We start from the raw sequence: 13,517 nt of genomic DNA on the forward strand, positions 1-13,517 counted from the left end.
GGCATCTGGTGTATTTTAGCAGTTTATACCTTTAAAGGTGCACAGCCCTTGAACAGATTAGGATGTGTGGAGAGCTCTTATGCTCATTTCACTGCACAAGAAATACGTTTGATGTACGTTTTTTTGTTTCAGCAGTTATGCAAAACAACCAGATTTTGAAGCTCACACATTTTATGTTTTAAAAAAGATTTTAAAAAATGCTGTTTTTAGGTCGTGAAATTTCCTCAGAACCACCAGCAAGTGTCTGAGAGATCAGCCCTCTGCTCCATTGTTTCATCTTTCTCCTCGTCAGGCTCTCAGTCGTCCTCTTTGTTAACACAGTTTGATATCAGATGGGAGCACAGTCCCACGGCACACTACTGACCGGAGAGAGCCAGTGTTATTTTCAGCTGTGGTCAGAGCTCATAAGAGCAGAGAGCATTTACGTAATGAGGCTACGCTAAGTGCTTTTATTCTTTCCACTGTTTAGACATGGATCTCTCCGCTCCTCCTGGAATAAAACACAGGACATATGAGGGAGACGGGGTGGGGGGGGTTCAAGGTTACACTGAAGCTCCTCTCATCATTGCTCTGAAGCTTGTATTGTAGTTTAAAAAGGATAAGGAAAGAATAAAAAAAGATGTACATGATAAAAGGTCTTAAAAACTTGTGTTGTTTTTAGATACTGGCCCCTGGCGCCCTAATTTTGATTTGATGGTCTAAACATTTTTCGAACATGACAGGTGTAAAAAAAAAATTGATGTGGAAGGTAAACTGGAGCTGTGTGTGGCTCTAAATCTGGGCTTTCAAAGTCAACACCTTAAAAGTTTTCAAAGTGACAAAGATTTTTGATAGGAAGTAGAGTAAAGACTTGGTTTGTCCGGAAGATTAAACTCAAACTAAGTCCCACCAGCAGGATGCCTGCCAAGAAGTTACAGCCTGATTGAAAGACTTGTACTGTGCAGTTCCCATCATGCACTGGGCTTTTAGTCAGTAAAAGTGTGAGTAAAAGTCCCGTAATGGTGTGCCAGTGTAAGGCGATTTGCCAAAAGAATTTCAGATTTTTCTCACATGGGCTCCGGCTGAGGGCAGAGGGCAAACCAGATATCATTTTGGTGGACGAGAACAGGATGATGAAAAAAGTCGAGGCCAGCAGAAAAATATCAGCAACAGAAGAGGGCTTTGGCAAAGAAGTAAACATGTCTAAAGTTATTACAGCCTGCTGGGATAGAACCTACTGTTGGATCGTTCCCATTAAAAAAAACGAATTCAACCATAGTCCTGAGTTTGTTGATCCCAGCAGGGCAGTAACTGTGGTCAGAGAGGTTATTTTCTGTTTGTTGGTTTTCCTTCCTGTACCTGCAAGCAAAAATGTGTTGTTTTTTTTTAGTTACTCCAGTAAATAACTTTGGGAAGGAATTAATAATTTAAAAATAATTTAAGGGGTTAAAACATTTCCTGATTTGCTGCAGAACTCACTATGAGTCAGCTGAGACCAAAGACTGCAGAAAACTCAGACGTGGTCTCACTGACATCATCGGTTGGTATCTGAAAAGGCCTAAAGATGACACTCGCCATACTGACAAAATACTCTGAGTTGGAGTTGGAGTTGGAGTTGGAGTTGGAGTTTGGCTCTGAGACGTTTCACAAACACCTCTCTGTCATGATGATTCTGCCGTAAATAAGAAACGATGATAGGCTAAAGGTACAGTACAGTTTCATGGTTACACAATCAGAGCCAGAATTAAGTATTACATATTTTAAGATTTTTGAAAAGAGTAGTTAGTAGATGCAGAAGTAATTACTTTCTCTGGTAACTTATTGTATTTATGAAGGAGCATTTCCATTACTAGTAAGAAAGGAATGAGTAACTACAACTAATTACTTTTTTAGTAGTTTGCCCACCACCTACTTTTTGCTAATTGTGAAACCAAAGTAAAAATATACCTAAATAAATATTTAAAACAAAACACTGAAAACTTAGTTAAAGACTAGAGGCAGACACTGAAAGATTTTATTCTTTTGTTTTTGATTTATACCATGTGTGAAAAGTGTTCACTCATCTAAAGGAAATCAGATGTAAGTAAAAGTAATGAGGTATTTAAAATAGCTGTGACCTAAACTTACTGTAATAGTCCTTCCAACCACTTCAAGCCTTTAACTTTAATAATAATAATGATAATAATAATAATAATAATAATAATAATAATAATAATAATAATAATAATAACAATAATAATAATAATAATAATAAGAATAATTTTATTATTATTATTATTGTTATTATTATTATTATTGTTGTTGTTGTTGTTGTTGTTGTTGTTGTTGTTGTTGTTGTTGTTGTTGTTGTTAGTAGTAGGAGTAGTAGGAGTAGTAGTAGTAGTGTCTGGAAAAAAACAAAAACAAAACAAGACACAAAACACACCTTCAAACAGTAAATGAACTTCCGTGTATGTACAGTCATGTTCAAAATCTTAAGACCAATTGAAAAAGTGCTAGAATTTACCTTTCCACATTTGGACCTTAATGAGGTTTTAAGTAAAGCGACAGTATGCAAAAGCAAGAAGGGGGAGTGTGTCAAAAAAACATTTGGAACTTGTAATTAAAAAAATAAAAATAAAAAACCTGAAATAGGTTGTTTATCACCTGATCAAAAGTTTGAGACCACAGGCCAGTAAAGCCAATATCTGCTTTTCTGTCAGGCATTCACACAGTCATGTCCTCCTGATGGCTAAAGCTAAGAAGCTGTCTCTTCTTGAACTAGTCGGATCGTCGAGCTGCATAAGCAAGGCCTCTCGCAGCCTGCCATTGCTGCTGAGGTTGGACGCAGTGAGACAGTCATTCTCAATTTTTTGAAAGATCCTTCAACACCACAAAACTGCCCGTATAGACTTGGCCAGGGAGCATCAAACATGGGACATTGAAAGGTGGAAAAAAGTTTTATTCTCTGAGGAGAAAAAACTGAACCTTGACGGTCCAGATGGCTTCAACATTACTGGCGTGGTGAGGAGATCCCACCTGAGATGTTTTCTCCCCGGCACAGTGGAGGGGGGTCCATCGTGATCTGGGGCTTTTTCATTCAGTGAATACTGGAGCTTCAGGTGGTGCAGGGTGGCCAAATGGCGGCTGGTTACGTGCAGATGTTGCAGCGGCCATCCTTCATGACTGAGGGCCCTGGTCTGTGTGGTAACAGCTGGTTTTTCAACAGGACAACGCTGCAGGTCACAATGCTGGCTTGATGAAGGACATCTGACATCATTCTTTGGACCATCCCGCATGTTCCCCTGATTTAAATCCAACAGAGAACATTTGGAGATGGATGGCGAGGGAAGTTTATAAAAATGACCATCAGTTCCAGACAGTTGATGCCCTTCATGAAGCCATCTTCACCACTTGGGGCAATGTTCCCAAAAGCTTTCTGAAAACACTCACATCAAGCATGCACAAACCAGTATTTGAAGTGATTAATAAGAACAGTGGAGCTACTCATTACTGAGTCCTACTGAGGAAAACTTTTGTTCTGGTTTGGGGAGTTTTTGGTAACTTTTTGAGTGATGGTCTTAAACGTTTGATCAGCTGACAAAAAGCCTATTTCAGTTTACTTTTTGTTTTCAATAAATTACTTTTTGAAAGTGCTTTTTGTCACACTCCCTCTTCTTGCTTTTGCGTAGTGTAGCTCTACTTAAAACCTCATTAATATCCAAATGCGCAAAAGGTAAATTCTAACAATTTTTCAACTGGTCTTAAGATTTTAATCAGGTCTGTATTTAGCACTTTTCTGGTCTTTCTGACCACTTAAAGCGATTCAAACTGCTAGACTCGTTCACCCATTAACACCACATTCACACAGTGATGTCCCCACATTAACAGTTTATCAGCTGATCTTACATGTTAACACACTGCTGAGAAACAGTGGCGACAATTTGTCATTGTCTTGCCATAAGACACTTCAGCATAAAACAGGAGGGAAGCTTCTGAATGAGAGTTGGTTCAATACATTTTCAGTCTCTTTGTTGATGTTGTTGCAAAGTTTTCTGTGAAACAGACAGAAGACAGAGGGCTGAACCCTGTTCGTCATATTCTTCTAAGTGATATTTGATTTGTTTTCCTGTACTCCGTTCATTTAAACGTAAGGTGAAGACACCTTCACCTTCGTCAGACCATCTTCTCTCTACAGTCTACACCTTCACAGGAAGCAGCAGCTCTGCAGGTCCCCCTCCCTCCCCTGTGACTCTCCTCTCCTGGGTGTCATTAATGTATTTTTTATGCTGCTGCTGACTTTTCCCCATCGCTCCCTCCCCAGTATGGTTCAACTGGTCCACGGCTCAGAGCTGGAGCCATTAGCCACATCTTGGTCAGCATGTTCTCCATAAAGAAGTGGGTTCGGCAGAAGGACAGGAGTGGAAGTTGGTGGTTAATTATGAGGGAAAACCTCCTGCACTGAGTGAACTAAATAAGGCTAGAGTTTCACGTGGTGCGTCACTGAGGTGGAAGATCTGTTTGAGCGCGGACAGAGGAGGGAAAAAGGAGAAAGTTTGTTATTTCTGTATCAAAGGAGCTCGTTACTTTGTGGGTTTGATGTTATTCATTTGTTCAGTGTGGTTTCTGTGTGAACTCCCTCTAAACACAATCAGATCTGTATGTGTGTGTGCGTCTGGCTTTTCCTTTGCCTTTCTTTGTTGATATTTGTGTATCTGCCCGTCATTATTTGCAGCATCCACTGTAATAAAGTTGGCCTGCACCTACATGTGCTCAATGGAAAAATAAAAGAGAAACAAAGCGAAACCCACAGAGGCTTTGAATCTCAGAGACATAAAGTCCAGATACGTCTGGAAATAAATATTCTTCATGCTGCAGTGCTCAGCCAATTACTTCTTCGCTCTGTTCTGTTTTTGTCTGCTGCAGATTTATCGATCGAGCCCAGAGACTTACGCCAACTTACTGAAAATATAGGAGGAATGAATATTACACAGCTTTACTGTTGGTGCTTGTGGCAGATCACGTCAGCTACAGTCTGAGTCAGGTGATGATTGTAAGCTACCAGAACAGTAGCGTACAGTATGAAGGCATCCTGAGATACTGTGAACTTTTAACGAGACGTGAAGTATGTTTGTTTGAGAGCAGATGAAATCAGTGTCAGTGAGATGTATGTACCTCCAGGCTGTGATTTTCAGCTCTGAGGGTGGATCGATGTTTCTCCTGTGGATGCTCCTACTTCAGCCCAGTTCTGTTTCTGCTGCTGCCTTTATGCTCGTCTCTGCCAGGCCTCACCTACACCTGCTGTTAGTTTGGAAAGCTGCAAAATCTCATATTTTAAGTGTGGTCAAAATATCTAATTTTATATCCCAGGGAAGATTCTTCTCTTGATTAAATCGTTTGAAAGGTGTCCACAGGTGGAGGATGTTGAAATCATTTGTTTGAAGAATCTAATCATACACCAATGTTTGAACCAGGTTTCATCGAGAAATCTGTCTCTGCTGCAAGATTCATGACACACATCATTGTTCCAAAGTTTTAATTATTTTACATGCTTCATCCGAATGACTTTATTACTGTTTACCGATGCTACTAAGAATTAAACACACTGTAGAGCTTGTTATTACAGATTTTTGTCAGGTATCATATTTTCTAAAACTGGTGTATAACATGCATGTGTAATCCTGTAAAACAATAGGTTTGAAGTGTCCCAATGCTGAGACATTAGGAAATGTTAAGATATACAAAAGCTGCCTTTTAATTTTATTTTTTCAAAGCTATTTTTTATTTATTTATTTATTTATTTTTTCAATTTTTGGGGAAATGTGTAAATTAGCATTTATTTGATCAGGCGTTTAAGGAGAAAATGCACAGATACACTACAAGTCAAAAGTTTAAAAGTTAACTCCTAGAGGTCAAAATAATAGGTAAGGTTACCCAAAACTGAAAATATTGAACAGTTCAACATTTCATAATAATACAGAAAGTCCCTTAAACAACTGAAGCTGCTCAAGCCTTGAAAAGTTGGTGCCACCAATCCCTACAAGTGTCTCAAGTTTTTTTTTATTTCTTCCAACCATCACTGTGTGTCTAACAATAGAGCTGAACACAATGTGGTACCAGACCCTCATGGTGAGTGTTACTGAACTAAGTAACATACAACAGTTTTCTCCAGCAGAAAGTCTGTAACCCTCTAAAAATGAGCAGAAAAATGAAGTTCATGATTAAAGAGAGACAGAACATCAGAGCATTTACAGAAACAAGTCTTAACTATAGAGAAATAAAGTCAGGGTGAGCTCAGTGAGGAGAGTTTCCTTCAGAAACTGGAAACTGACAGAAAGAGGTCTGGCAGAGCAAAAGCCAGTTTCTGAGAGTCAACAGCTTCAAGCTTCACAGCTTGATAGAGGTGGTAGTGTCTCTGTTTCAGTTACTGTGAAGAGAGGACTTTGAGATGCAGGTTTGACAGGTCAGACTGCAGAAAGAAAGACATCCATCACTAAAGGCAGGTACACTACAGGATAATCAGGCTGATTTTTGTCCTGGTCTCGCCCTTACGATCAAAGCCAGCAAAGGCCTGATTGTCTGATGACATCGTGTGTGATTTTCATGTGGTGTTGGGTGTGTTAAGAGTAATTTCTTCTGTTTGGAGCCACTCGGAAAGCCTCAGATTCAGAGATCATACATAATGAACATGTTTAATATTTGAGACTAAAAATCCTGTCGTGTTTGGGGCGCTCTGAGAGGAGCAGAGCAGGTGCAGCGTGTAATGTCACGTGTACCAGAGCAAAGCCAATACCAGAGCTGACTCAGCTAACTGACCGAAGAGGAAGTAAGAAATTTATCTATAATACTTAAAACAACTTTACTCCTTCTACTTGCATTGTGAATACAGCCCATATCCCGCCATCTCGACGGCTTTTTCCGTAATTCTTTTCTTTTGTGTGTTTTTTTCCAAACTCTAGAGTCCGAAAACAAAACATCTTTGCTTTTTCCCATATGTCCGTCATGTTTGAGCGTGACGAAGCTGAAGCTCTGCTGAAGAATCTGTTAGCGTGTGGTGTCCTCAGAGTGCCGACCACTCACTGTAAGATCAGGGGAGAAAAATCTTGTGAGATCTGTCTTTTATTATCATCAAGTGTGTGCTCTCTAAATGTGTGAAGGTTTGGAGAATCCTGTAATGTGTACCAGCCTTAAGACAGTGTTAGAAGAAGAAAAAGAGACTGTGCTGTACCATCAAACACCACAACCAATGGACCGCTGAAGACAGGAAGATGGAGCTATGGACTTGTGGATAAAGTTTGAAATCTTTGCTTCCTCACATTGGTTTTTGTACGATTTACATTAAATAGGTGGAATGAGTCTTGTTGGTCAGGAGTTCAACCTACAGCAAGATAACGAGACAAAACATCTGTCTAAACTCTGCCAGAACCATTTTAAGACCAGAGAAGAAGACAGTCAGCTTGAAAACATGGAGGGCCCTCTTTGAAGAAAACTTGAGTGTTGTAAAACTTTTGACTTCTTCTCAGACTTCTAGATATTTGAGTTTTTGCTGAGTAAACAACACCAACATATTTGCCAATCACGTTGTTCCACATCATTCAGGTGTGACCGCAGTGAGGCCACACCCTCTTACAGCTAGTATGGTCGACTGTTTCATAAGTTAATGCGTAAGGTTTACTTTCATCCATTAATCATATTGTTGGGGTTTATAATTTATGTTTGAACTTATTCAAAAATACCAGGGATGTTTAAATATTCATAAATGTCAAAACATCAAATCAGGTATTCAGAGGTTTTAGCCTGGATTAAAGAAAACACATGATTCATTGAGTGGTTGACAGAAAATTATCAAACACTGCTGTGACTTGTTTCACTGATCGTGAGGCTCTTTAATGTTTCACTGATAATGATAATGATCAGAGACTGAGGACATATAATACTTACAAAAAACTATGAAGCCGTTTGGGAGGAGACACCTTGAAGTTTTTCTCCCTCGTGTCCCCTAAGAGGAATAACAAAAACATGGAGGTACTTCAAATCAAAAGCTGCATCCAAATAAAGAGCGGTCTTAAGTTTCCTTATGAAAAATTCCCAAAGAGCCAGAATCTCTGGTGTCAGGAGACGATGAGCTCCACAGCTCTGCTTCCTTAAAGAGAAGCACTGGAAGAGTCTGACAGGGACTTGGTACAAAAAATCTGTGATATGTGGAGCAAAACAACTTTTTTGAGTTTGGAATCAAGAAAAAGACAAACAATAAAGGCAATTCATGATATGAAATGTGTTTAAACCATGGGTCTGCAACCTTTACTTTACTCAAAAGAGCCGTTTTGCCTCAGCTCACCTGGATGAAAGTCAGTCAGGAGCCGCAAAATTTACTTTATCTTCACATTAAGACAGAAAAAAGTGTACAATCAGGTGAATAATTATCTAAATAAGAAGCTTTTGTGCTTATAAATTTGTACATGTGATTTTTTAGTTTTTTATTTTAATTAATTAATTTCTTTAATTTATTTTTCAATAAATTTGCAAATTTAAGACAAAAAAAGAAATTTGTAGTGTCATAGATTTTATAAATTTGGCAAAATTTGGAAATTAAAAAAAATTGCCAAAAAAAAAAATTAAATGTGCAAAATTTCAAAAAAAATGATGAAATGTCATAAATTTGCAAAAGAAAAAAAGCCCTGAATAATGCGATTTCAAAATTTTGCTTTATTTCCAAAAACTGTAAAAACTTTCTAAAATTGCAAAAAAGAGGGATTTATATAAAAATTTCAAAAATTTTTCTTTCCTGCTGTAAGGCCCTGTGTTATGTCCATGGACTGTATAAAACATGGACGTAGTCTCCCCGACGTCACCCGTCTGTTTCTGAAACGGAAAATGAAGCACATCGGCTATAGAGGCCATATTGGTAGTGGCAAGGGCTTCGCCTACAGCCATAGGGTGCCTGCCGGTCACGTGACCCTCAGCTGTGCCTCTTATTGGGGGGGGGGCTCGTGATCTTAATATCCTCTGAACGGCTGAGTTAGAAAAAAAATTCACCCCCCGTACAGCGGGTGCAGGTTGTAAAATTAGCGACTCAGACAGGAGACGTTTTTTGAACAAGGCTGTAAATACTCCAATTTTTGCTTTGAAAATGTTTTTTTTTGGCTTGGTGTGTGTGTGTGACTTCCTGTACTTCTAGAGCCAGCCTCAAGCGAACACTCCAGAAACAGCAGATTTTAGCACTCCCGCATTGTCTCATATTCTTAGACTGGAGGTTGCCGCTTGGTTACATCTTACAGCAGCAGGGAAAAGGCTGCTGTGGTTGCAGGCCTTGTTGGTGGAGATGCTCTCTGACCTCTGGTGTCAAAGTTAATAACCTGACTTCTTTCACCTGAACAGAGCGTGGGCTGGGTGCTGTTTGTCCCTAAAACACTAATAAAAACACTGATGTAGAGTTCCTGTGGTGGGACACCACCTGTACAGCTCCAGGTCTTACTGCTTTATTGAAAAAAAAAAATACGCTAAGGAGGCCTCACTCTGTATTATCATTTACAGTCAGTCACAACTGTTGTGATGTTTTTAAAGAATAAAAGCTGTAGATACTATCGAAATGTTTTCATTTCTTTCATTATTTCAAGATCTAATAATGAGGTAATGCTAATAATACATTTATTTTATTCATGTAGCACATTTGAGGATACATCAAAGATTGAACTCAAGAAAACAATGATTAGAACAACATCAGTGGCTCTAAAAGATGTCTTTGACCTGGGATTCATAAGTAGGAAGCTCTGTGCATTTATCCAATGCGGAGGGGGGACAAGGTTTGCATCGTAGGAGCTAAGACTGTGGGAAGGTTATGGGGAATGAAGCAGGTCCGTGAGACAGAAGGGGCCAGGTAATTCAGGACTTAGCATTTTGAAGATGGACTTCAAAATGTGTTTTGGAACAGGAAGCCAGTGAAAGGTTTTTGAGGACAGGGGTGTGAGGGAGCAGACAGGTGGCTGGATTCTGAGAGTACTTGAAGTAGATTTCTGATGCTGGCCCCCTGTGTCTCTGTCTCCAGACATTATCGTCCTGATAGCGTCAGTAGCGGTGGTGTCGGCTGGTAGCCAGGGCAACATCTTCGCCACCTCCGTCCTGCGGAGCCTTCGTTTCCTGCAGATCCTCCGTATGGTGCGGATGGACCGGAGAGGAGGGACCTGGAAGCTGCTGGGCTCTGTGGTCTATGCTCACAGCAAGGTGAGATCACGCAGATCAATAACTCACACACATACACACACAGAGAGTCTTTGTTAGCGCACACAGTTCCTGATGATAACTGCCAGCATGGGGTCTTGATTTGTGTTCCCTGGTGGCGTCTTGACTTTATGACAGCCACTAGTGTAATGTCCTAAACTCTAGACAACCTAGCTGCTGTGTTCACATTTTACTCTGATACAGAACAATCAAATCACCAATGACCTGGGGATGTGATGGTGCCTCATGGGAAAGCTGAATATCTCGTCACTGAAGGGATGACTAATCGCAGAGATGAAAACATGAGTCTCTGTTCCTCAGTTACACAGCAGAGAGTGTTTGACCTTTGACCCCTGTAGTTGGATTCTACCTATTTCGTAGACCCCTGCGTCATCATAAAGATGTGCACCAATTTATGCAGCAGAGGCGGCTGTTTATTCAGATGAGTTCACCTTCACACATACCTCCCTGTGTGTGCTTTTCCACTGTGAACATTGAACACAAACCCAAGGATAATAACTTTAAATCACCTGCTCTGTTTGTTTGGTCTGGGCTTCAGTCTGTGTAATCTGTATAAGCAGATTAAGGTTGATGGACGCTGAATATTCATATGTTAAAGTGCATTTCTCTCCATGATTACTCTCTGACTGTCACTTCTGACCTCTGCCTGCAGGAGCTGGTGACTGCTTGGTACATTGGCTTCTTGGTGCTCATCTTCTCTTCATTCCTCGTCTACCTTGTGGAGACCAAGTCCAATAAGGAGTTTGCAACCTACGCTGACGCCTTGTGGTGGGGCACGGTGAGTCTGAAGAAATGTGTGCCCTTTGGGGCCTCTAACATTTGGACCAATTTTGAATAAAGACAGAAACTATTTGTAGCTATTTGTAGCTCATTAGAAAAGTCAAAATTAAAATGTCTCACAAATAAATTATTTCTTATCAATTATCGGAGATTACTTTACATTGGATGAGAATTAATTAAATGGGCCAGATTTCTCTTGCACTGAATTTTTTGATCCTGCATTCACCTTTTTCATAGGCGAGAATATTTGAAGACCTAACATGAAGGAATTACCCAGAGTTCACAGCAATGTGATATGAAACACAAGTATCCCAGCAAACCTAGCAGGGTAAAAGAAGGCTTTAATATGGAAATTAAAATGAGAGAAGAGAGGGATAATCAACAAGAAGAACAGAAACTGCAGTGTTTATGCTTTAGAAAATAAAAGTCTTTCTGTCTGTAAGAATAGATACATAAAACAGCTTTTATCAGCCCAAAATTATTTATTATTATATTTTATAATTATATTGTATTATATTATATTATATTATTTTATATTATATTATATTATTCTATCTTTAAACATATGTAAGTGTGAGTGTATGGGGTAAGTTGGAATAAATTTGACAATTTTTCCCGCTTGCGTTTGGCCTTGCAAGTCTTCAAACTTGTCTTTATGATGAGATTCATATTACACCTGCGTATTGTAGGCCTATTCTTTGAACACAGACACAGTTTGTGGCAGGTGAGACAAACAGCCCCTTTATTTCAAATGAACAAAAAGAATAATTTTTGATTTATTGCTCCTTAAATATCTAGCAGTCCAAATAATTTACTCTCTTTCCTGACCTTTTTTTTTTTTTTTTTTGTGCAATTGATACTTTTAGCAAGCCCCCCACTCCTGACTGGCCTCAAATATGTTAACATTGAATGTCACTTGACAACAAAATTCATGCTCTGTGCATTTGTAAAAAAAAAAAAAAAAAAAAAAGTTTCAAATTAATTTACCAATAGAAAATGTTGAAAAATATTTAAAAAATACAATTTGTCAAGAACTTGAGTACAGAAATGAGGAAAATAAATGCAGGACACTAAACCAGAGTTCAATGGGCGAAAAATTAGTTTAATCAGAGTCCAGGTAGAGGTTGGTACATTCAAAGACAGTCTGAAACAGGCAGACGTGAGGCAGAAAGCGAGGTTAAAAAAGGAAGGCAAGGTTCAAAACACATCAAGACTATGGCTGTTTTCCAAACCACCTACTACATGTGAATGTAGTATGTAGTGGGCACTGCATACTGCCAACTGCTTTCGCATGTAGTGTGTGGTTTGACTGTTCTGTTGGGTCTGCTTTGTAGTTTACTATTCTGGTTACCGGTATCAGAAGGAGAGCTACAGATGATGATTTGTTTCTTTTTACCTTTATTAATAATATACAAAACAAACTTTGGGTAGATTGTGGCATTTTAGTTATTTTGTTAATCATATCACATAGAAACATCATAATAGATTTTTAATTTTGCACAAAAAATCATATTGTTTATTCAAAAAAATCTGGAAGGGACTGACTTTTTATTTTTACAGCTGATGGAAAGAAACACTTTAATTTAATCCATGTATGGTTAAAAAAAGTGAATTAGTGGTTTATTCGAACTGAATTTGTAGAAGTTAACGCCTCTTATACAACTGGAAGTGATGAGATTTACAGGTGTTTCTTTCTCATTACTTCTCTTACATCTCGCAGATTTTCTAATGTCAATGTTGTCGTACCGTAGTTGTAATGCTGACTCATTCCAGTAGATGGCGGTAATTCACAGAATCCTGCCACCCGCATTGACAAACAGCGTTAGCGCTGTGCGTTGTGGGAAATAGTATTCCAGGTGGACCGGTCCGTTGCATACTGAGAAATTTTCCTGGATCAGTAGGACATCCTTTTTTGACATACTGCATATTTTGCAAGTTTTTGCATACTGCCTATCACAGACTGAATTTCAGCTAAAATAGTGTGGGAGGTGGTTTGTAAAACAGCCAGTGAAAGACATGAGGTTAAATACAAGAGGTTAAATACAAGAGGTAATTAGGGTGGGAAGGAAGAATCATGGAGCAGGTGTGACCAGACGGGGCAGGGTCGTCAGGAACACATCCAAAACAGACACAAGGGTTAGTGATTTTAAAAATAAAGCATGACATGAATGTGCAGAAAAGAATGAAACTATACAGACATGACACAGTTGTTATTTTCAAAATGTGTTTTTGGAATGTGAGTTGGTCTGTATCCAGCCCACGGACTGTAGTTTGGGGACCCCTGGTCAAGACGGTCTGTTTTTTGATTAAGTGGAGAGTAAATTAAACCAAATGTCAGCATTGCAACAATGTTATCATTTAATCCCCAATAGAACTGGGTTCTTTGGTTATCATGTGTGAAAAGGGTCGGAGCATTTTTGTCTAACCAAACCAGATCTACACTCGCTGCTGAAATTCACTCTGAGGCTCCAACGAAGGGACGGGCATTTCAAGCTACTATAAATTTACCATACTATTCAGTTGTCACTGGCGGCTATTTG

General features: G+C 39.1%; 1 protein-coding gene across 6 annotated transcripts in view; it reads left to right on the forward strand.

The window, feature by feature from the left end:
• The window catches only part of LOC141801114 (potassium voltage-gated channel subfamily KQT member 5-like), a 244,727-nt gene that overhangs the window by 183,032 nt on the left and 48,178 nt on the right, over positions 1-13,517 (forward strand). For all 6 annotated transcript variants that reach the window (XM_074684025.1, XM_074684036.1, XM_074684062.1 and 3 more), the window contains 2 exons: positions 10,004-10,179; positions 10,850-10,975. In XM_074684025.1, the coding sequence (XP_074540126.1) occupies positions 10,004-10,179; positions 10,850-10,975 (302 nt within the window). The remainder of the gene's footprint in view (positions 1-10,003; positions 10,180-10,849; positions 10,976-13,517) is intronic.

Source organism: Halichoeres trimaculatus, unplaced genomic scaffold (assembly GCF_033239565.1).
Source record: "Halichoeres trimaculatus isolate MK-OKI-2021-1 unplaced genomic scaffold, fHalTri1.1 fHalTri1_scaffold_2, whole genome shotgun sequence".
Lineage (NCBI taxonomy): Eukaryota > Metazoa > Chordata > Actinopteri > Labriformes > Labridae > Halichoeres > Halichoeres trimaculatus.